Source organism: Impatiens glandulifera, chromosome 6 (assembly GCF_907164915.1).
Source record: "Impatiens glandulifera chromosome 6, dImpGla2.1, whole genome shotgun sequence".
Lineage (NCBI taxonomy): Eukaryota > Viridiplantae > Streptophyta > Magnoliopsida > Ericales > Balsaminaceae > Impatiens > Impatiens glandulifera.
The window spans coordinates 30,114,182-30,137,386 of NC_061867.1; the positions used below are offsets into that span (position 1 = coordinate 30,114,182).

The 23,205-nt window shown below is 35.2% G+C and overlaps 3 protein-coding genes and 1 pseudogene across 3 annotated transcripts; 1 reads left to right on the forward strand and 3 right to left on the reverse strand.

The window, feature by feature from the left end:
- Window positions 1–5,933: 5,933 nt before the first annotated feature.
- LOC124941432 (epsin) lies at window positions 5,934–9,028 on the reverse strand. Its single transcript, XM_047481758.1, has 2 exons — window positions 7,364–9,028; window positions 5,934–6,485 (listed from the first exon to the last, which is right to left on the reverse strand). The coding sequence occupies exons 1-2, from the start codon at window positions 8,651–8,653 to the stop codon at window positions 6,312–6,314; spliced, it is 1,464 nt and encodes a 487-aa protein (XP_047337714.1). The 5' UTR covers window positions 8,654–9,028; the 3' UTR covers window positions 5,934–6,311.
- Window positions 9,029–10,448: 1,420 nt separating this feature from the next.
- On the reverse strand, window positions 10,449–11,689 carry LOC124941603 (multiple organellar RNA editing factor 3, mitochondrial). The gene is made up of 4 exons (XM_047481943.1): window positions 11,257–11,689; window positions 11,067–11,164; window positions 10,891–10,956; window positions 10,449–10,802 (listed from the first exon to the last, which is right to left on the reverse strand). Exons 1-4 carry the CDS (start codon window positions 11,628–11,630, stop codon window positions 10,537–10,539), a joined length of 804 nt encoding a protein of 267 aa, XP_047337899.1. The 5' UTR covers window positions 11,631–11,689; the 3' UTR covers window positions 10,449–10,536.
- Window positions 11,690–13,934: 2,245 nt separating this feature from the next.
- Window positions 13,935–15,372, forward strand: LOC124943460 (G patch domain-containing protein 11-like). The gene is made up of 6 exons (XM_047483960.1): window positions 13,935–14,043; window positions 14,247–14,403; window positions 14,474–14,607; window positions 14,800–14,954; window positions 15,170–15,208; window positions 15,268–15,372. Exons 1-6 carry the CDS (start codon window positions 13,935–13,937, stop codon window positions 15,370–15,372), a joined length of 699 nt encoding a protein of 232 aa, XP_047339916.1.
- Window positions 15,373–16,128: 756 nt separating this feature from the next.
- Window positions 16,129–17,347, reverse strand: LOC124941282 (annotated as a pseudogene).
- Between the last annotated feature and the right edge of the window lie 5,858 nt (window positions 17,348–23,205).

The window sequence follows — 23,205 nt, forward strand, 5'->3', positions numbered from 1 at the left end:
TATAAAAAACACTCACATTATTTTCGTTGATGTCACATGACCAACCCTTCATCTTTCCTCTATATGTTTCCATATGTCTCATTAAATATACACCGCAGTCGGTCTTGTTTGTTTGGTCTTGCCAAGGCAGCTTTGGGGCCGTTATCCTGTACATCTTAACCTTTTCTGCAAATCTTTGTATGCCTTGCCTTTCCAAGAAAGTCGAAAAATTATCGATTTGATTCCTCAACTGGACATACTTCTCCAAAATTTTCATTCTATGCGGACGACCGGAGTTGTCTAGGACATTTATTTGGGAGTCTTTAATATTCACACATACAAGAAAGAAATGTCCAGAAGTGACGACAGGTAGGAATATCTGCAAAAAGAACATAAACATTTGTTATTTTATGGCAGTATCGTTACTTGGAATTGAGGGATATGTACATACCAGGTCAGCGAATATGATGTCTTCTTTTGTGACATGGTAGTTTCTCATGTCTTCTTCAAGGGATTGACAAAATAAGGTCCTATCATACTGCAGATTAACCTGCAAAATAAGGGGGGAGACTCAAAGTCATGAACATTGAAGGATACATAGAACAAAACAAGAGAAGCACTTACATGTGAAATTGTTGAAAAACATATTATTCGTGGCTCATGCCTTGGCAACCTACGGCATTTGAAGTGCACAATTATGGACCAAGCGTCCACAACTTCGCTCGCAATTTCACGACCCATTTTCACCGTTTGAAAGAGCTTACGGGTGATATTACCCGGTGCACCTACGTAGAGAACGTCCCTGCAAAATACATTCATTTACAGGACCATAACTAACTAATTTCATATTTGAAATTCCGAAAAGCATGAGAGGTAACTTACATTTCAGGCAGGTCTTCATCGAACACAAAATCGGCTAATCTCTGTTCCTTGATGGTTATGTTGTGGTCCAACATATCTGCAACTTGTTGCATGTAGGGGGATCGAAGGTGCACAGGAATTTTCGTGATCTTCCTCTTAGGATATTCTCTAATGTTGATGCATCCCCCCCCATCACCTTCATCTTCATCTTCAGAAGATTCAACGGCATCAGAAGCCTCAACCTTTTCCTTGCCTTTAACCTGATCATTTGGTGCAACAGCTTTGGGTTCCGCAACATGTTCATTCCCTTCACCCTGAGCATTTGGTTCAACATGCTGCGCTTTGGGTTCCTCAACCGGTTCCTTCCCTTCACCCTGATCATCGTCTTCAAGAGTGGGTGTCTGCACTGGGGGTACCTCATCCGGTTCCTTGACTTCGCCATCATGATCAGTTGGTTCAACACGGGGAGAGGCATCTTTGTTGGGAAGAACTGCATCCTCAGGTTCGTCCGGTTGAAAAGGGGGTGACTTTCCTTGAAAGGGCTGAAATGCAGCCTGTACATCTTCCAGTTCAACAAGGAGTGATTCTTCGTCAATGTCATGACCTACATCCTCAACATCTTTCGGTTGAACAGGGAGTAACTGATCTTCATTGTGCAGAACTGCATCATCGAGATCATTCGGTTCCACGTGATCCGAACAATTTTCTTGATGGGGCATAACTGCATCCTCAGGTTCGTCCGGTTGAAAAGGGGTTGACTTGGCTTGAATGGGCTGAAATGCAGCCTGTACAACTTCCTGTTCAACAAGGAGTGATTCATCGTCAATGTCATGACCTACATCCTCAACATCTTTCGTTTCAAGAGGGAGTGACTGATCTTCATTGTGCAGAACTGCATCATCGAGATCGTTCGGTTCCACCTGATCTGAACGATTTTCTTGGTGGGGCATAACTGCATCCTCTAAATCATTCTGTTCAACCCGTGTTGTTTGATTGTCTGCATGGTCCTCCAATGCAGTCTCACATGTGTAATCAACCCGGGGACTAATGACTTTCAACCCCGCACACGGTAAAGTGTCCACAAGTGCCTCCCTTGTAGGATCTTCCACACCTACATGAACCGGACCATCGATCACCACCTTCAAGTGTTTCATGAACCCTTCAGACTCTCTGAGGTTCAGGAAACCGGCCTCAAAAAAGGGCTTCGGATCGATGTTGCGTTTCTCCAACTCCCCGGATAGGTAATTCAGCTGTTGGGCTGTATCTTTAAAAGTTTGTAGGATTTTGGCGGTCAGCAACTGTACATTATGAAAAACAGACTTCATTAATCTTGAAAACAGGCTAATAATGAACAATGGGAGTCAATTTATTGTTTCCACATACCTCATTATCGTCTTCTTTTACTTCAACCGAGTCAACTGGATTCTCGGGTTGTCCAACTGCTAGGCGCGCCCTTGCCCGTGCCCTGCCCAGCCCAAAACCACCAGCACGACCTTCTAAGTTGGTAAACTCTAACACACTGACGTCATCCCAACAGGAGATAATTGGAAATCTTCTCTCGTAGGGGATACGTTCACCTTCCACAAAAACACCATCTAGGTAGCAAATCTGGAGTAAAGGAGTGGGAAACATGTTAGAAAATATTACATATCTATAAATCATATATAAGAGAGGCAACAATACTTACCGATAAAAGGGTTATAGGTCCATCGAAATATGGATTTTTATCTTTACTGGCTTTTTCTTTCCAACTTCTTACACTGTCAAGCAATCGTTGTAGTGTGAAGTGGCACCAGTTCAGTTCCTTTATGTTATCAACATTCATTAAGGATTTCAGAATTTTGAACCTGAAATGAAAAAAATAAATGTGTTAGTATTCACAAATACAATTACATATATAATAGGTTTGACTACATGTTTACCTTGCTCGTGAATTTTGAACTGGACATAAAAAACTTGAGACAACAAAGACAACAAAGTCGATTTTGAAATCGTTGTCTGCACTTGTGTTACTTAACATCTTGGGGATCATAGAAAGTGTTTCGGGAGGTTTTGAGTCATCCCCGGTCCATCTGGTCTTCCAATCCCTCAAGAAATTAAAGTAATCCGGGTCCTTAGTCTTGTCCAACCCAACGGACTCGACTACGTTCGTTGCCCCTCTAGGGAGGTTCATCACGAGCTGTACGAGATCTTCATCGATACGGATCTCATCACCGTTGGCCAATACCAGAGAACTCTTATCCGGGTCAAAACATTGGACTACGTGTCTGGAAAAATGAGCCAGGCACTTGGAGACGCCCATTGTAAGAAGAGAACCAAACCCGATTTCCTTCACGGCTTCCCTCTGTTCTACGCTCAATTGAGGAATGAGTTGAGCGAGGCCATGAGGTGATGATCTGGTTAGAAATGTCAGTTTACGTTTCTTGCGGGTTTTGGTTTTTTGGGGAGATGGGGGAAACTCTTCATCGAATGGGGTAGTAGACGGAGAAATATTAGTGGTTTCTGGGGGTGGTTCTGGTAACTCTTCATCGACAGTTGGAGTGGAGGTAGGAATAACATTTGGTTTTTTTTTAGGGGGAAAAGGTGGTGGTAAAATCTCATCAGTACCTGCAGCAACATCAGTAGCTTCGACAGCAACTGTGGAAACTGATTCAGCAGTCATCGTATTCGTCTTCGGATTTCTCTTCCTCTTCCTTTCATATGTAAAGTTATTAAACCTCGAAGTCATTATTTTGGGTGGGATAGCATAAATCAGTATTCAACGAAATAAATTGAATAAACATGTGTAAAATTAGTATAAACACAATAAGATGAACATACCTCTCTGGTTTAGTGCTGGGATTGACGTTGGATGCCGGAGTGGGTGCAGTTTCGTTTTCGGTTATGCTCCTACAAACTTGCAAGACGACCTCTCGGGAGTCGATGGGATGATCCACTTCCATGTTGTTGCCTTGGTTACCCGACATGTTCAGAAGAAATCCTTGTAGTATAAACGAAATATCTAGGGTTTCGACGTTCAGTGTTTGGATTATCGCCGGGAGATAGAGAGAGAAGAATATGAACAGTTGCTTATGAAAATGAAATTGAGGGATAGTCGGCTTGTAGCGGGAAATTGAAATTATATCAACTAGTAATGGAAGCGAATAAATATTCGTTCGATATCGTAAATTTATAAAAAATGATAAAAATAAATGTAAAATAAAAACTATTCATAGAAGCGAAGATTTATTCGTGGAATGTAAATGCACGGGTAAGTGAATTTACATGACAGTCAAGTTGGCTTCTCATGTGAGGGGAGGTTGTTTTACATGAACGTCAGGCTAAAATTATTGGAAAATAAGAAATCTTCGCTTTCAATCGTCTACTCGAAAAACAAAATTCAAGCGAATATTTGGTCGTGTACTGATTTTCAATTTAAATTAATTACATTAACATTTATTAATAAACGGAAAAAAAAAAAAATGTAGCCAAGGAATGGAAGCGAAGATTTGTTCGGTTGCTGCATGTCATCTTCAATTAATTGAATTAATATTTAATAAACGGGAATATAAAATCCATGTCATTCTGGTCTTTACATAAACGGGTAAGTGTCTTTACATGGTAGGCAAGAGGTCTTTACATGGGAGTGTAGGGGGGTTTTACATGAGGTTTTTATTAAACTTAATGGAAGCAAATATATCTTCGCTCCAGAGAGTCTCGGGGCAAAAAAAATGAAATAAAAAAAAATTGGAAAAGAAAACAAGCCGGTAATTGAGGCGAAGATTTGTTCGGTCGCTGCATGTCATCTTCAATTAATTGAATTAATATTTAATAAACGGAAATATAAAATCCATGTCATTTTGGTCTTCACATAAACGGGTAAGTGTCTTTACATGGTAGGCAAGCAGTCTTCACATGGGTGCCTGAGGGGTTTTACATGAGGTTTTTATTAGAATGAATTGAGGCAAATATATCTTCGCTCCGGAGAGTCTCGAGGTAAAAAATAATTAAATAAAAAAAAAATATAAAATCCTAGAAAATAAAAGATTGAATTAATTAAAGCGAATATTATATCGCTGCCTGTATTATTTAATAAATTAAACTAATATTTAAAAAACGTAAATATAGTATGACTGTGAATTCGGTCTTTACATGGACGTGTAAGTGTATTTTCATGAACGGCAGGCGTTCTTCTCATGGGTGGGTATGCGGGGTTTACATGAGGGTCATGGCAACGGGCGTGTAGATCAGAGCGAAGATATCTTATCTGGGTATTAGCTGAATATTATATTATTTCCTGGCGTTAACGGGCGCTTCCGTTAACGGCGTCTTGTGTGAACCCGGGCCTAAACCCGGATTCCGGATTCTCCCTCCCTCCGTCTCCTGCCCAGATTGATTTATTATTAAATTATTAATGCTGCAATCTGATTGGTCCGCCACAGGGGAACACGGCAATCGGTAGCAGAAGATCTGAACTGGGTTTATTCCTAGCCTTTTTCTACCCTGGTCCTAAATCCCAAATTCCAATAATCCAAATTACCTATGTGCAACCATTATTTTTCAAAATTTAAAAAACAATCAAAAAGTAATCACATATTTCCTTGCTCCGGGAGTCCTCTTATATAACCCACCACATTATCATTAAGAACTGGATGAATCCTCGTTCCACAACATTAACCCCATCATTCAGAACAAATATAACCCCATCATTCAGAACAAATATAACCCCATTGTAAGTTCTTGTGAAGAACATAACACATACTAAACAAACCCAACTCTCGTCTATAAATTCCACTTCCACCCGGGATGTTCAAATCAATATGAGCATCCGAGTGAATCCAGTTGGAAACGAGTCTCACATCTTGTCACTTGGAAACCCATTCAAAAACACTCTTTTCAACAGACCTTAGACCGACAAGACTCATAAATTTATTGTCAGGTTCTAATATGGGCCCAGACTCGACAAAGCAGAAAACTTCACATTTAAAAGCAGCTTGTCATGTAAAGTCATTTGAAAATTGGATTGTTTCTCAAATACATGTAAAAGACAAATATTGATGCTCAACAAAATACATCTACAAAATCCAATTGGAATTAGTACAGCTAACAGCAAATAAACTAAATAAGGTTTACCAATCTTCATAATCAGTAGCGCAGTCATCAAGTTTCCAAACATGGCGGCACTACTTAACATTATTTCAGAACAGTAAATACTTAGAGACCAAAAGAACATTACAAGATACAGACAAACCCACAAATAACATAAGAAACAAAGTAGTAGTATAACGTGAACATGACCAACTTAAGATGAAAAAAAAAGACTAACACAGACATGTTTCTAAACCACCCTAATGAAAAATATTTTCAAACAAAATCTTATATCATCCCCCCAAGACATTCATTTAAAGGGGGGAGAAGTAATATTGATAGACAATTGCATGAATAGCAAAGATGAAAAATACCATGGAAATGAGAGAAACCTTTGAATTCCTTCAGCCCGCCATTTTTGTCAGCCGATGAATGGTACTTTTGGCAACCCTGTTACCAGGGTCAAGTTTCATAACTGTCCTCAGATCTTCCGCTCCAAGTTTGTACTTTTCCATACTTTCATACAGGAGAGCACGCTGCACAAGTACCGCTATATTTTTGGCATCATTCTCCAGAACCTGCCAAAATCAAGGCATCGTGTTATGAACACTTCTTTATATTGAAGTACAGAAAGTATATTACAGAATCCAGCAAAACAAGACAATTTAGTAGTTTATTTGTTTGCACAAGAATGTTTTCAGTCATGAAATGCTCAATTGCACCAAATTAATGTACTAAGAATTGAATCTGGACCATAGACAAAAATTCAAAGTAATTTTTCACTAACCAGATGGAATAAGAATAGAGTCTCAAACATATTGCAGAAAAACCCATTCTATATTACAGCTAGAAGAGAAACATGACCTAATGCTGACAACGAACTAAATACTACATTCAGCAGAAAAAAAAATAACTGGGGCTTGTTTGATCTAGGGTTATTTGAATAACAAAGTGGTTACTACATGTTACAGTATTTGGGTAAAATGACATTGGACAAATATATATAAATGTATTTTCTTTTTTAATTAGATGAATATTTTATTTGATGATTTGAATCGTGAGTAGATTGTTGATTGAATAATGAGTTATTTTAAATTAATAAAAAAAATAACCCACATCAGTTTAATCTTGAACAGGAGACATGAATGTTATCATTATGTCAACCATCAGGACAAGTGAGAAATGGTAAAAAAAAAAGTGTTTAATGAATCTGTTGAACCACCTAAGAACCTTCTACAGCAACCGTTCACTTGCATGCTTCCTCGTGTAATGGCTATTTGTGAGAGGCACACTTTATGTTGTACAAATTTTCAAGACACATTCACCTAAAGAACTAAGTCTATCACAAGATTCTTTCCTATTTACAGTAGACATATCCAAATACTAGACAGAGTAGCAGTCAAAAGTGAATCTTGAATAAGAGAAACTGCATAATGATGGTAATCATTAATAATACCTTTGTACAATCAGCTACAGCCTTTTTGTATTCTCCAACTTCCTTATAACAGGAAGCCCGGCTTGATAAAGCTTCCGTTAAGGGAATATCATCACCAGCCTTCTCCAGAAGAATTATGGCCCAGGATAGCCATTTTATAGCATCAGCATACTGTCCCTGTTTGTAGTTGTCCATTCCCTTACTATTGGCAGTTGAAGCTGAAACACCAGCAGGTGGAGGAGGCAGACCTTCGATCTCGGTTGTCCCCCCTGTGTCATTCCCACCTCCAATATCTGAATCAAACCCCCAATCATCTGCAGCAGAGAACTGTTGGCTCTGAGTTCCCAAGGATCCACCTTGACCATTCCCTGTCGTGGCTGCTGCTGTTGAAGATGAGCTAAACAGCGAATCAAATGCATCAACGCCAGAAGACTGAACTGGAGGAGGTGGATTCTTTGAAGAGGGAACAGAGAAATCATCCATTTTTTGGTATGAACTTGAACTAAAGGCAAAATCATTAGCACTAAATCCAGGCGTGATGGATTTGGGAGCATTCTGAAAGCTACCAAATGCATTATCCTCAGAACTGGCTTTCGTACCTTTTCCTAATGAATGCATGGTACCCATTGGCTTTGATCCAAAATCAGCCAATGAAGCAAACGGGTCCTTGTTTGCACTCATCCCACCTCCTCCTCCACCTCCTCCTATGTTCCGCAATGAAGGACCACCAGAGTTTGTATTTTGCGTACTATTAGAAGTATTACAGTAAGCCCCCCCAGTAAAACTACCAAAAGTCTCAGATGCATTCCAATTGGAAGCATTATCCACTTTTGGCAAAGAATCTGAGATTTTCCCCATTGAATATGCATTCTTAGAGGGTGGCACTGTATTCTTCAAAGGAACATTAGAATTTGCTCTGTCCTGCCCCATGGCAGAGGTAACAAGATCACCAAACAAATTAGGATCCTTATTAACAATTCCAACACTAGGAGCACCAGAAGGTTTGGATGATGTCCAGCTCTTTCCAAATATGTCACCAACCATGGAATTCTGGGCACCAACAACATTCGGGCGAGCTGGTTGATTCGGTGCAGGCTGGTGAGTCCAGGAAGGTCTTGGCTGCCAAGATGGCGTTGTTCGGGCATTTGGTTGGTTAGATGGGAATGAGGAGGATGAGGTATAAGCATGTGGTTGTGTTGAATTCTTCTGCTCGTTAAGAGGTCGCGAACGGTTAGAACCGAGGCCGAGATCAAAATTGAAGGAATTTAAAGAGTCAGAGTTAGTGGATGATTTTCTGTAATTGGAGTTCATGATTGGAAATTTAGGCGGATCTGCGATCTAAATGAAATTGAGGAACGAGAAAGATGCAAAGCAAGCAGGTAGATGAAAGCGATGTGAATTAGATCTGAGACGATTTAAACCTGATGAAATGAAGATCAAAATAGATGCGATTGTAGAAATGAGGCAGATCTGTGGGAATGATCTATCTGATGAAATGAAGAATACGTATTAGACAACAACCTACCTAGCTTCAACAGGAAGAGGAGGAGGAGGTTAGAAAGCTCGGAGTCTCGTCGGCTCACTTCCCAGTTCTAGAGAGAGAACGGTATGCAGCTCCCGACCTCCGGTTGTCTCTTTCCTTGGGAAAATACCAAATTATCGATCCAGATTCGACATCGATCCATCGATCGGTGCATTATTTTCATTTTTTTATTTACGTGAACACAAATAAGTAAATAAATAAATATATAAATATTGACTTTAATTTTCTTAAACAATTTATTAGGTTCTCCTTTCTCTTACTTATCATTACAAAACAAACAAAAATGTTGCAACTGGATGGTGGATGGTAAATTTGAGGAGATGACCTAAAAAAATGTTTTAAATGCGAAAAGTGCGAGTTTAAAAAAAAAAGTGTTTGGGACTATTTTACTGTTTTTGGACGAAAATGTCCCATTTGCGTCGCGTGACGCAATTTTTTATTTTTTATTTTTGAAAAAAATTTAAGTATGAATTTTTTTTGGACGAAAATGCTCCAATTGCATCTGATTGCGTTACGCAAAAATATAATTGTCATTAAAAATAAAGAGGGTCAACGTTATTTAATTTATGTTCCACTAGTGGGTCATTTCTTCCTATTTCCCAACTTGACTCATGGTGCATTTCAATCCTAGGATAACCTAATGAAAATACAACCTTTAGAATAGTTTTTTTTATGATGGATCTAATACACGAAAATCATATATTTGAGAATGGTCTTAATTTTCTACACAAATTTTATTTTTTTTAAAAAAACATTGTATGTTTTCGTATGCATAATCTGAAATATATTATATATATATGTTTGGAATGATAAAAATAAATAATATCATAAAAATAAAATAAACAAACTAAAATACTTTGACAATTTAGACATATTGTGACAATATAACAATTATTACCATTATATTACAGATTTTGAAAATAAAATGCTTTTGAAAATTGATGTGAAATATATTGTTTGAAGTAAAATTTTAATATCAACAATAATAAGCTTGAGAATAATTTCAGAAGCAAACTATAGTGTACATTATTAAAAAAAAGTTTATTAACTTCATTTTATTAGTTAAATATTCAAATATTTGGGTTTGATATCAGGCATTCTTTTTTTTTTCTCTAAAAAAACCTCATTGGCGCTTCAATTTATTATCTTTTCATTTTCTCAAAATTATCGAACTTATTTACTATTCGAGTATATTTAATTTTATATAATGACTATAACAACTTATTAAATAATCGATTTTTTTCACACTTATACGTAGAAACTGGGATTTAGTAGAGAAACTATAAACAAGTTTATGAATGTCTAAAAGTTTAGAAACATCATGAGAAGTAGTCTTCTCATATGAGTATATTAAGCTAGAAACACCTTAACAGAGTACTAAAATAACTTTAATCCTGTAAATTAATCGGATCAAAATTTTCAGTTTTGTGAAAAGCACCCATAAGCATGGCTTCTTGGACACTTCAAATTTGACTGAAACACACCCTAAGTAAATTAGCAATCCTAACACTTAATTATCAGTTCTATCAGACAAACTGACAAACCATAAGAAGATTTAGCAAGGCAAGGCAAAAAACTACACAACATAATAAACCGAAGAAATTTAACAAAAAGATTCACTTTGTTTCAAAGTTAGAGTTAAACACCATTATCATGAGTTATTACCATCAAAACCCCTTTGATTTATAGGAGGAGCTCCTCCAACAACTTGAGATTCATTCTGGTTTGACGATGAAGATTGCTGGGTAGATTGATTCTGGGGCCATCCCAATCTTTCGGCTGGCTCTCCCCGCCTTTGAACTTGTACAGTCTCTCGACGCCTGTCATACCGTGGACGAGGCCTATTTCTGGTTTGTTGCCTCCCATCGTACCAATATTGTGGCCTATGGATGACTTTACCATCTACAAACAAATCCCCTGCACACACACAGCACAAATAGAAGAATCAAATAAAGATGGATGTTCAAAACTGCATTTGAGGTTACATTCCAATAGATGTACCTACCTCCATAGTCTTTGTTAGGCACATCCAGATAAGAATCAGGCAGAACCCATAATACACCAGGCAATCCTACTCATATGGAAACAGTGAAGAACATCTCATTCTCAAATGATAAATTGGTTTTCATGCTTGATTTCTGAAACATAAAGGGTAAAACTAGGTTATGTATGTATGTATACCTTTCACTTTAAAGGAAAGCTCCTCGGATATTAAAGCACCAAATCCAGTATAAGTGGTTGTGCAAACAGAGTATATCTTCTTCTTCGCCTCTTCTTCACTGAAACACCATAAAAATGATATAAAGAAAAAACAAAAGCAATGAGAAGAACATTGTAGCCATTGAATTGCTATTCATATAATGAATAGTACCTTCCGACAACCTCAGCTAGGATTTTGACATAGGAATTGATCATTTCCTCCTCGGTAGGTTTGGGATCAGTAGGGAACTCCATGACTATGAGCCAGTGTTCGTAGTCGCAGCCGTCGAGAAGAATTGTCTCTTTGGGAGGACGATTGCTCCAGTTCGGCGAGGAGTCGTTGAGAGGAGAGTATCCTGAGCCGGAGGAGTTGAATCGAGCTGGAATCGCCGCCCCAGCAGGAAAGAGCTGGAGATGTTTGTCGAGAAGAGCGTAAAGGAAACGAGAACGAGAAGGAGTGGAAAGAGAGGATGGCGTGGATGATGTCGCGTTAAGGGATCGAAAGAAGAGGGTTGACAAACCGCGCCTTGAAGTGGCCATCGCCATGGGTGAGCAAAAAGCTGAACGAATGAGGGTTTTTTGCACAGAGAAAGAAGACAGTTCCACCTTTGCCCTACAAATCTGTGTCTTCATTTTCCTTTAGCGGAATGAAGGTAGTAAAACTAAACGCTGTCGTTTCGTCTTCCCAATTATTTGGAAACATTTTTAATTCCTAAATTAATAATTTTTACCAATATCTAAATCTATTATATATAATTTTTAATTTAAAATGTGGAAGTGCATATCAGACTCTCTCCACACTTATTCATTTAATTAAGTAATTTTTGTTTTGTAATTTATTTATTTTAATAATTTCTAACTCAACTGCAAACTCAACTGCAGGAACACTGTTCACATACTTAAGAGATTTTCAAAACTTTCATTTTAGTTCTTTTAGTTTGTTTTTAATTAATTTATATAATTTATTTATAATTTAATTTGTATATATGTTTTATTTATTTATATTTAAATTTATTTATATGTTTAATTCATAATAATATTAATTTGTTTATATGATTAACTTATATTTAAATTTGTTTGTTTTATCTTTTTTACGTATTATAAATTTATAATAATAAACAATATTAATAAAAAAAATAATAAAAAAATAAAACACGTAGAAAAATTTAAAAAATACACTAATTAATTTTATCAAATTTTTCTTTAATTGAATGAGAATTTAAGAGTAATTAATAAATTGATGTAGAATTATGGGTTCAATTTGTAATTTTAGATAAATATATATATAATATTGAAAAAATTAAAAATTATTATAAAAAGAAACATTCTGAAAATATTTTTTGAGTTTAAGTTTGAGTTTTTGGATTGAAAATGAATTATTGTTTGATGGGATGTTTACTGTATTTTGAGTTTGAGAATAATTATTTAGGTTGGAGATGGTCTTATCTTTCTTAATTTTCTTTTTCATTATATATTTTAAAAATATAAATATTATATTTATATAATTAATAATATAAAAAATTATATTTAACCTTAACCATACCAAAAAAACTAATAAATTTTAAAAATAAAAAATGAATTTAATTATATTAACTACTAATCTATATATCTATATAATAACACTTAATTTAAAATAAACACTTAATTTAAAATAAATTATTAATTAATATACATATAGGTGTGGGTCCATACGATATACCTTAATGTTTTATTCCTACCTTATACTTTACCTAAAATTTCGGTATGCAAAAAATGCATATATTTACCTTACATTGATTTCGGTATACCTTGATTTTGAGATACCTTAATTTCGGTATAAAAAAATGCATACATTTACCTCACCTTAATTTCGATATACCTTAATTTTGGTACGGTATCGATATTATACCTTTGATACCTAAAAATATATTAACTTAAAAAAAATCAATCTCTTCGGTAAGGTAGAGATGACTTGTATTTTGATATTATTCAAAAATTATATTTCTATAATTAAATTAATATCAAATTTATTTAATTATTTACTTATAAGGATTTCTATAATTAAATTAATATCAAATTTATTTAATTATTTTTTATAAGGATTATATATATATATATATATATAAATATATATATATATATATTAAGTTATAAATACTATTTCGATATTTCGGTATATCTCATTATACCAAAATTTTAAAAATCTCATATCTTTACCGTAGCAATAATTTCGGTATCGGTATCATACCTTACTTTTTTTCGGTATACCTTAAAAATCGATATTTTCGATATATTGCGATACATATTATCAATATACCTTTAATATTGGTAATTTTTCCCACCCATATATATATATATAATAACTTTTAATTTAAAAGGTTAGAGGTGCACACATTGTACATCAAGCTCGGGAAATTTGATGAAATGGCCCTCATAAGAGGTCTAATTCCAAAAAAGGCCCACGGTTGATAAAGTTGGTAAAAAGGGCCTTTTTGCCCTGTAAAAAGTCTGTAATACCCCTCGCGCGCATGTTTTATCGCTCAATTACGAGAAATATATTTCTCGCATTTGGTATTTATCGCATTTGGTGCTCAATTACGAGAAATGTATTTCTCGCATTTGGTATTTCTCGCATTTGGTGCTCAATTATGAGAAATGTATTTCTCGCATTTGGTATTTCTCGCATTTGGTATTTCTCGCCTTTGGTATTTCTCGCATTTGGTGTATATATATTGAGATTCAGACATTTGTAAAATATATGAAAACGGCTAGGGTTTCAAATCGATCTACAATAAACTACGAAAGAACAATCTCCAATGGAGGACGCGATCGCGATGCATTCATCTCTGGATATCAGATTAACACACATACATGACGACGACTCAAGACAAGAACGCCTTATCATCGGAGGCTCCACTTGTCCCCGTCACCGTCGAACGCAATGTTCGCTCCGACCTCGACACCACACTTCCAAAGCCTTGTATGTATTCTCTAACTAGATCTTGTTCTTTCAAATTATTAAATCTTTGAGATTGGGTCTTTCATCAAATATGCAGACTTGGTTAGATAGGTCAACTGGGTTTGAAGGAAATGGTTGGTATTATATGAGATTAAAAATTCGAACCCCTAAAGTTGGATCTTTCCTCTCTATGATTAATTGAGTTTTTTTCGTTTATTCTTTAGTTCTAAGGGTTTTCGTCTTATGTATACAGGATAAAATGAATCACCAAAGATGCTATAACAGTAGACAAGGAACGAATCCGGTAGATACACTGCCGGAAAAGGTGGATGTAAGTATCGAGATGTTTCTTAGGTTGCTGGTTGTTGGATTTCTACAAAAGTAAATTTGATTGTCTTACATATACTTCAGATATTCATACTCTTGTGTTTTATCTGCCAATTAATCACAGGCCTACTGAAAATGTTGATCTTGATAATGTAGAACAAACTTCATTGAATACACAATTGTCATCTTCTAATATTGGATTTAGGTTTCTCCAAAAGATGGGTTGGAAAGGAAAAGGTTTTGGGAAGGATGAACAAGGTAAATAAACATCAATTCTCCTATTGAAGTAGATTGATTATAATATGTTATAGCAAAGTTTTATGGGTGAACTGGCTCTCAACATAGACACGAGAATTGAACATTTCTTCAGGAACTTCATTGTTTGTGCATCTGTTATGTTTTCTCTATCAAATAATTAGGTAGTAAATTATTTTTTCGGTTTATATTAAGGAATAATTGAGCCAATAAGGTTTGGTATGCGGGATGCAAAATTGGGAGTTGGAAAACAGGAAGAGGATGATTTTTATACTGCTGAAGAAAATATCCAAAGGAAGAAACTTGACGTGGAGTTAGAGGAGACAGAGGAGATTGATAAGAAACGAGAGGTATGCTTTTTGCATTTTGTATGTGTGCATACCCGGATAATTGGAGCTTGATGCTTGTTTCTTCTTATCTTACAAAACCAACATTTATTAGCAGAAGGCAACACATATTTCTTTTATATGTGTGTCTTTTGAGGGGAATTGATATCATCAAGTTTGGAAGGTCTTGAGAATTTCGTATAGTTTTTATTACCTGGTTGTTTGCTTCTATTGCCAAGGTCCAAGAATCTGCAAAACAAGCTAAGCCAAAAAGGGAGGCAATTGTTTTTCCTTGTTACTTCTGTTGGGACTCTTGTCATTGTTGTTTCCTAATTAGGCAGTTTCTTATGCGGGCCAGATTTCAAATAGTAGCTCGACAAAGAAGAAGGCAAAGATTCCAATAGCTTCAGTTTTCGGGAATGATAGTGACGAAGAACAGTGAAATATGTTTGTTGGGTTGGACCAGAATCTGTTTAAGTTTGTAAACTATTACTGTCTTTATGTCTCTCTTTTGCATCATCTTTAAGCAAACACTATGCCAATTACAGTTTATTTATGGAGTTTTTACAGTCAGATTGTTGAGTGAAAATTACAGTTTATTTGTGGAGTTTTACAGTCAGTTTCTATCCAAATGTTTATTATTTTTTTTGCTAAACCCATTATGTTATTAAAACCGCAGGCTGAAAAATACCTGTTTTGAAATACTTTTATGAACATGAAAACCGAAATCAGATGATAATTGACAAATCGTTGTCTGGTTTCATTTTACGAATACAAATTTATAAGCATTTTTCATCATAAAACATGCACAATCTCTTAAAGTGATAGCTAAAATATCCTTTATAAAAGATACAGATTTTTCTTTATTTCATGTCAATCCGACAGACTCATGCTTCAACAACTATAATCTTAATGGAATCATGTCAATAAGAGGCTAACTATGGAGAAATTAAGAGGCTAACTATGGGCCTTGATAAGAACACAAAAACTCCTTGCGACTTTTGCTTTGTCCTGTAAGAATTGTTGACATTATATATGTCGGTATTAGATATAAACCTTTTAACCATCTGCTTTATTTATTTCACATTTTCTTGACTAGATGTTTTACATATTTGAATAGCATGTTTGGTATGACCTAAAATTAAAAACACTCACATGCATCAACATTCATAAATATGTTATGCGTATCACAAGAATTGAAAGGGTATATGATTCTAATCTCAGTTGTGAATCAAAAAACAAAATTGAAAAGTTTTTTAAAAGCAAAAGAGTCCCCCGGCTTTATCAGACAATAGCATTGGCAGCACTTGCAATTATGGGCCATAAATCAGCACATTCCTTCCCAATTGGACCAGTAATGGTAGAACCTGGTTTTTTTACCATCAAACAAATAATGGTGAGTGAATGAATGAGGCCTAAAGATGATATAGTAATTTAACACATTTTGAGACATTTTTTACCTTTCATTTCTCCCTTAGGATTCACTATCACACCATCATTATCTGCATAGTAACAATATATTTATCAACCAAGATATTTACATATTACAATCAACAAATTTCATATATAAAAAAAATTGTGTTGTGATTGTTCAAAATGGAGAAGACCAAGAAGTAGGTAAGACTTTGAACGCAAATAAGTGAGTATAGTGTTTCTAAATACATCATTCATCATACCATAAACTCTATTCATTATCCCTAATACTCTTTTCTTTAATATCTTAGTGGGTATATACAATACCCAAATACCCTTGAAAACCAATACTAAAGAAAAACTATTTCTAAATCCTCAACATTGAGAGTTTGTCATACAAAAGTGAATTGCAGTGAAGAAGGGGGTTAAAGGCATTGTGATGATGAAGTGAGACATGACAATCAATCAAAAAGTCAAATTGTACACTAACTAAATGACACTTTGATTGTCAAAACAAATATCTGATTATGATGAGATTTGTTTGGTTAAGTTGTTTACTTGTAGAAATGTGCATGCTTTTCAAATTGTTTGATTTGCCCTAGTTGTAATCAAATAAGGGATTGTATCAATCAGATCGTGAAAAAAGTGGGTTCTTCAGTCTAACTGTTCTAGTAAAGAATAACAAAGAATTGGTTAAACAAGTAACAAGTTATAATACAAAACAAAATCAGAATCTACTAAATCACTTTCAAAATACACCTTCAAAATACATGAACACTCCATCCTTTCGGCCAGGGCTTGCGTTGTCTAACAATAACAGCAGGCATGACCTTCTTTCTCAAATCAGGTTTTCCTTTCTTCACCGTCGCCATAACCATATCACTCACACAAGCAGACGACAATCGATTAAAACGACCCTTGATCCCCTTCACTGATATGATGTAGAGATTCTTCGCGCCGGTATTGTCGATACAGTTGACCGTAGCCGCCACAGGAAGACCTAAAACACGTTGTTTTTCAACATTGAATTACTATCAAGTATCAAACATGTAGTTAACAGAGAATTGTATAGAAGATGAAAACACTAACCTCGCTTTGACATTTTGGCAGCTTCAGAGTACAAGGACAATGTGAAATTAGGGTTTTAGAGTATTTATATGAGAACCCTAAATTTAGGGTTCGTGGCCGGAGAATATTACCAAATGCGAGAAATACCAAAGGCGAGAAATACCAAATGTGAGAAATACATTTCTCGTAATTGAGCACCAAATGCGAGAAATACCAAATGCGAGAAATACATTTATCGTAATTAAGCACCAAATGCGAGAAATACCAAATGCGATAAATACATTTCTCGTAGTTGAGTAGTAAAACAGGCGCGCGAAGGGTATTACAGACTTTTCACAGGGCAAAAAGGCCCTTTTTGCCAACTTTATCAACCGTGGGCCTTTTTTGGAATTAGACTATTTATGAGGGCCATTTCATCAAATTTCCCTCAAGCTCTCTTTCCACCATCATTAGATAATTTATCTTTTCTAATTTATTTCTCTTAATTATTTTTTCTCTCTCCTACTATATATATTTCTCTTCCTTAAATAACTTTTTTTTCTCACACTAACCATTTATGAATTAACAAATTTATAAATATAATTATAATTATATTATATTAAAATAATAAATATTTATTATATATTTTAAAAATATAAATACATATATTTAAATAATTAATAATATAAAATTTATATTCAACTTACATATAAAAAAAAACTTAATAAATTTTATAAATAAAAATTAAATTAAATTATATTAACTATTAATCTATAAAATAAGGATTACTTTTATATTTAAAAATTTATTATTTTATACTTAAAAAAAATATTTAACTAAACTAATTATAATAGTTCAAATATTAAAAATCTAACTAATACATTAATTATTTTAAAATGTTATAAACCTTTTAAATATAATATAATATAATATAATATAATATAATATAATATAATAGTAAGACTATATTATAATATTTTACATATTTTTATTTCCTTATTAATTTTATATACATATATTTTATCTTATATATTGTCTTAACAAATAGTTATATATATATATATATAATTTTTATTAATAGTAAATAATAATAACTTATTTTTTTCTTTAATTATTTTCTTTCTCATTAATTAATTATATATATATATACACTTTATATTATATTCTCACTAATTATATAAAATAAAAAATAAATTTAATTATTAATCTATATATAGAATGAGGATTATTTTTATATTTAAAAATATGTTATTTTATTCTTACAAAACAATACTTAACTAAACTAATTATGATAGCTCAAATGTTAAGACATATGTGTAAGATTATTTTTAATTTATGTTCTCTTTATCAATTTTTGGAACCACTACACTTTCTTGAGTTGGGTATCTAAGTAGTGAATTCTCTACTAAAGATACACACAGTGCAGTGCGATGATGGAGTGATATCGACGTTTCAATATAAAAATAAGTTCACATCCATATCTTGTTTGATATTAGTTATATAGAAAATTTTGTCATATATACTTGTAGTATTATACTTGGTTTGAAGCAATAAATCATATCTAGATTTATCAACATTAGTGGCAGAATAGATCATATCAACTAACTCGGCATATGTAGAATTTAGGGAACATTCAAACATCTGATTGACTTTGGAACAAAATGAGTAAGATCATATGTAACTTTCCACTCTTCATCAAAGTAAAGAATTACTTGAGTTGCAACTGAAAATAGGTCAACGATAAATATATGCGTATTGTAATGTTCTTTAGCTTCACTCACGATTTTTACTTACTTATGTTATGAATAAAGACATAATATTCATTCACATTCAGGAGTTATCGAATCACTCACTAAGAATATAATCTAGTTATACTATAACCAACCTAGTGGTCATAATCAATAACTAAGAAATTATCAAATCAAATAACATAATTTAAACATACTGATTTCAGAACGAAGAGTCATGGGTCTTCAAACGGAGAAGTCATGGTCGTGGTCGTGGCAAAGGGAGCGGGAGGGGTAGAGTTTTTAGGGTTGGAGAGAGAGAGGGGAAGTCGTGAATGGAAAGCGTTTTTTTTTAAATGAGAGGAAAATTAAGTTTATATACTATGAAAGACGCATTTGTTAGAGATCTTGTCTTGAAATAAATTACAGAAATATATATAAAATGATGTACAAATAAATGAAATAAATAAAATATATGAAGAACAAAATCACCGATTGAGATGTTGATTTGAGGCATGTGTTAAACACATATCCTTTAAAACAGTTCCATCGTTTCTCGTTTGTGCTGGAGCTTATCGTAGATGGCTGTCTCTTAGGGTACAACGAATCTAGTAGTGATTCTGTACTGAAATCACTACTCGTCGAACTTGATCAGCGTACCTGAACTATCACCGGGTTTCAACCGAAATATCGAACAAAGAACTCGAAAAATACTCACAAAACAAGAAGAAGACTTTTGGAATTCTAGTGTGAGAAAGAATGAAATGATGAAGTGAGTTTTAGATTAGAGATGAGAGATTTTATATTTTTGAAAAGTTAAGCCATTAAATAAAATTATCATTTGATCTAACGGTTGACATTGTTTGCCTCTTCATTACCTTAACGTTTTTCTCTTCATTATAGAGTAATTGTTTGCCAAAACAATTAAGGCATTTACAATTCAATACTAATGTTACATGGTTTTCCAATTTGTTAATAATAATATTAATTATCATAACAAATAATAATAATAACTACACAACAAATTAACAACATTTTGTTAATTGGTCATCAAGACATTTTAGATAAATTAATTTAAATTAATTAATTTTAATTATATATTTGGATCAAATTTCACCATTTAATTCACGTTTGAATTTCATGTGAATTTGATTTGATTTTATTACCCGCATTCTAATTTCCATTCATTAATGGAATTTATAGAACTAGTTTAAAAATTCCAACAATCCCCCATATTAATGGAAATTGAAAGATTAACCCGGTGAAAGGTTCAACAGTTGAATTCTACATAGGATAGGTATGTGTAACCCTTTGAACCTTCCTTTGTGAAAGCATATAACTTTACTAGCTGATTAGTAGACTCGATGTCCTTAAACTATTCTGCCTTTTATGTAAACGATTACACACTTTCACGTAGAATTCTCCCTAATACATGTCAAGCTCTCATGGTTATGTCCGTTTTGGCCATGGAACACGCACCTGGTTCTGTGAGAGGGTCTAGAATTGAGTCTTGCAATTCTTTCGAATCGGCCCCACTTCTCCCTCACATAGGTGATCTCTTTGCTCACAAATGATCATTAAAAGCGATATGCTTATCCTCTTCAAAATATATATTATTTCGTTATAGGATTAATCCTCAACAATAACTTTCCAAGTTAGTACAATTAGGTTGTCCCATTGAACCTAGTTCTTGGGATCTCCAGTCTGCATAGGTTAGGTTTTCCTTCATACCAACTGTTAGATAAATTCATACCGGTTCAAATAAACCTAACTTAAACAAACTTCCTACGCAGGAACAAGGAACCAGACCGGATGAACAAAAGAAAACCAACTGAAGAAACCGAACCGGTCAAGCTATCAAACCGATCAAGAGTATTCGGTACGTGACCGCACAGAGGAAGGATCGGCCAAAGCCTAAAAGCCAGATCCATCAAATAGCCGATCAACCCTCAAGACAAACATAACCGGAATAAGCCCGGTCACTTCACTATCAAAAGATATTCGGCCAAGTCAAGCGGCCAACCTAGGTCAAGTCAAGAGGCCGACCTGCACAAGAAGACACTTTGGGTATCTGTTGAGAATGATACCAAAGGAACAGACTGAATACTTCCATATCCATGCAAGTCTGAGGAAAGCCTGTAAGCTGCAGAAGACAGTACTACCGGATCCTTCTACTTCGGGATAAGCCAGAAAGGAAATCTTCAAAGTACAGACAACTGTCCAAGCAGACAGTGCCTACATTGAGTAAAAGACAAACCCGGCAGGTTTGCTTTACAGACCGGCAGGTCTGAAACAGGATGCCAGGTCTGAGATTGACCGTCAGGTCTGAGGAGAAGACCGCAGGTCTGAGACACTGAATCACTGCATCTCTGATCAGCCAATCAGATTCAAGGCTTCGAAATATGACCGTTGGCATATTTCACCTATAAAAGGAGGCAGTTGCAGAAGAGTAAATGCGGGGCAAAAAGCAGATATTGAGCAGTTACTAAGCGGGATATCAAGCAGACATTAAGGCAGTTACTAAGAGTTAAAAAGAGAGCATTTACTACAAGTGATAACAGTGTGGTATTCTAAGAAAGCCTAAGTGCTAAATTCTAAGTGTGTGCTACAATTTCGGTGTAAATTGTAAGAGTGTTATCGAGCAGGAAATAAGTCTCGATCGGATTGTATTTGTATTCCTTAGTGAATATCCTTCTCGCGGTTTCGAGAGGAAGGGGTGACGTAGGAGTTTTTATCTCCGAACATCCATAAAATCTGTCTTGTCATTTACTTTCTGCTGGTTTCCTTACATAACCGACTAATCTAACAATACCGCTCAGAACCGAATCTACATTAACCACATCAAGTATCCAGATTGCCGAAACCGACCCACCATCCTTCAAATCTTCATCATCCGAAACCGACTCCGCCTATCATACACGTGTACCGCTTCAACTTGAAAGCAAACCTCTTCCGCGCTTGAACCTAGTTCAAGGGTTTGTGACAGGTTGTGTAGTATTGAAACCCCGGTGTTAATCTCTAACAGGATTAACCACCACCCTACGAGTGAGAACCGCTAACCGGTCCAACCCCCGGTCCACCAGCGGCGACCTAGATCCTAACAATTGGTATCAGAGCAGTTAGTTTCAATACTCAAGCAAACATGTATCAAGATAGGCCACCAATGCTAGAAGGTGATGACTTTGCAACTGGAAGGCACGTATGCACCTACATCTAGTCACCTTGGATGATGAAATGGAATTCGTTCTAACCGAAGGACCGATAGTCATTGATAAAGACAGAAAAGAATGGACAGCTGATGATAGGAGAAGGAACAATCTGGACAACCATGCAAGAAACCGGATCTCCAACAGCGTGGACAGAAATACATACTGCAAAATCAGAGATTGCAAAACCGCGAAGGAGACTTGGAACACGGTCATCCAGATCTTTGAGGGAAATGAAAGAACAAAGGAGAACAAAATAATGGTGGCCACACAGAGGTTTGAAAGCATCAAAATGAAACCAGGGGAAACTATGAAGGAATACAGTGACCGGTTCACTGGTGTATTAGATGAGTTGGCAAATCTGGGCAAGAAGTACGACAACAAAGTGGTCATTATGAAGGTCTTGAGATCTCTTCCGAGTGCTTGGGACATAAAGACGATGGTAATGAGAGAATCAAAGAGCCTACGTAAGATGAAATTATACGATGTATTCGAAGATCTTAAGGCATATGAGTTCGAGATGAATTCCAGAACTGAAGAGGAAGTCTCGGCCTCAACGTCAACCAGAGCACTGTTCACATCTACGGAACCGGCTGCACATGTTACTGCTCCTATATCTACATCTGCACCGGTACCGATTCCTGCACCTGCACCTATCAGAACCGCCGAACAGTTTACTGAGGACGCCATGGCAATGCTTGCACAGAAGTTTGGGAGGTTCATGAAAAGGAGCCAACCGACAAACAACTACTATGGTGACAAATCCAATATAAGATGCTATAACTGTAACTGTATGGGACATTTTAAGTGGGAATGCAGGAAACCAAGGAGAGATACACAGAAACCAGACTACCAAAATAACCGGAACAACTATCAACAAAC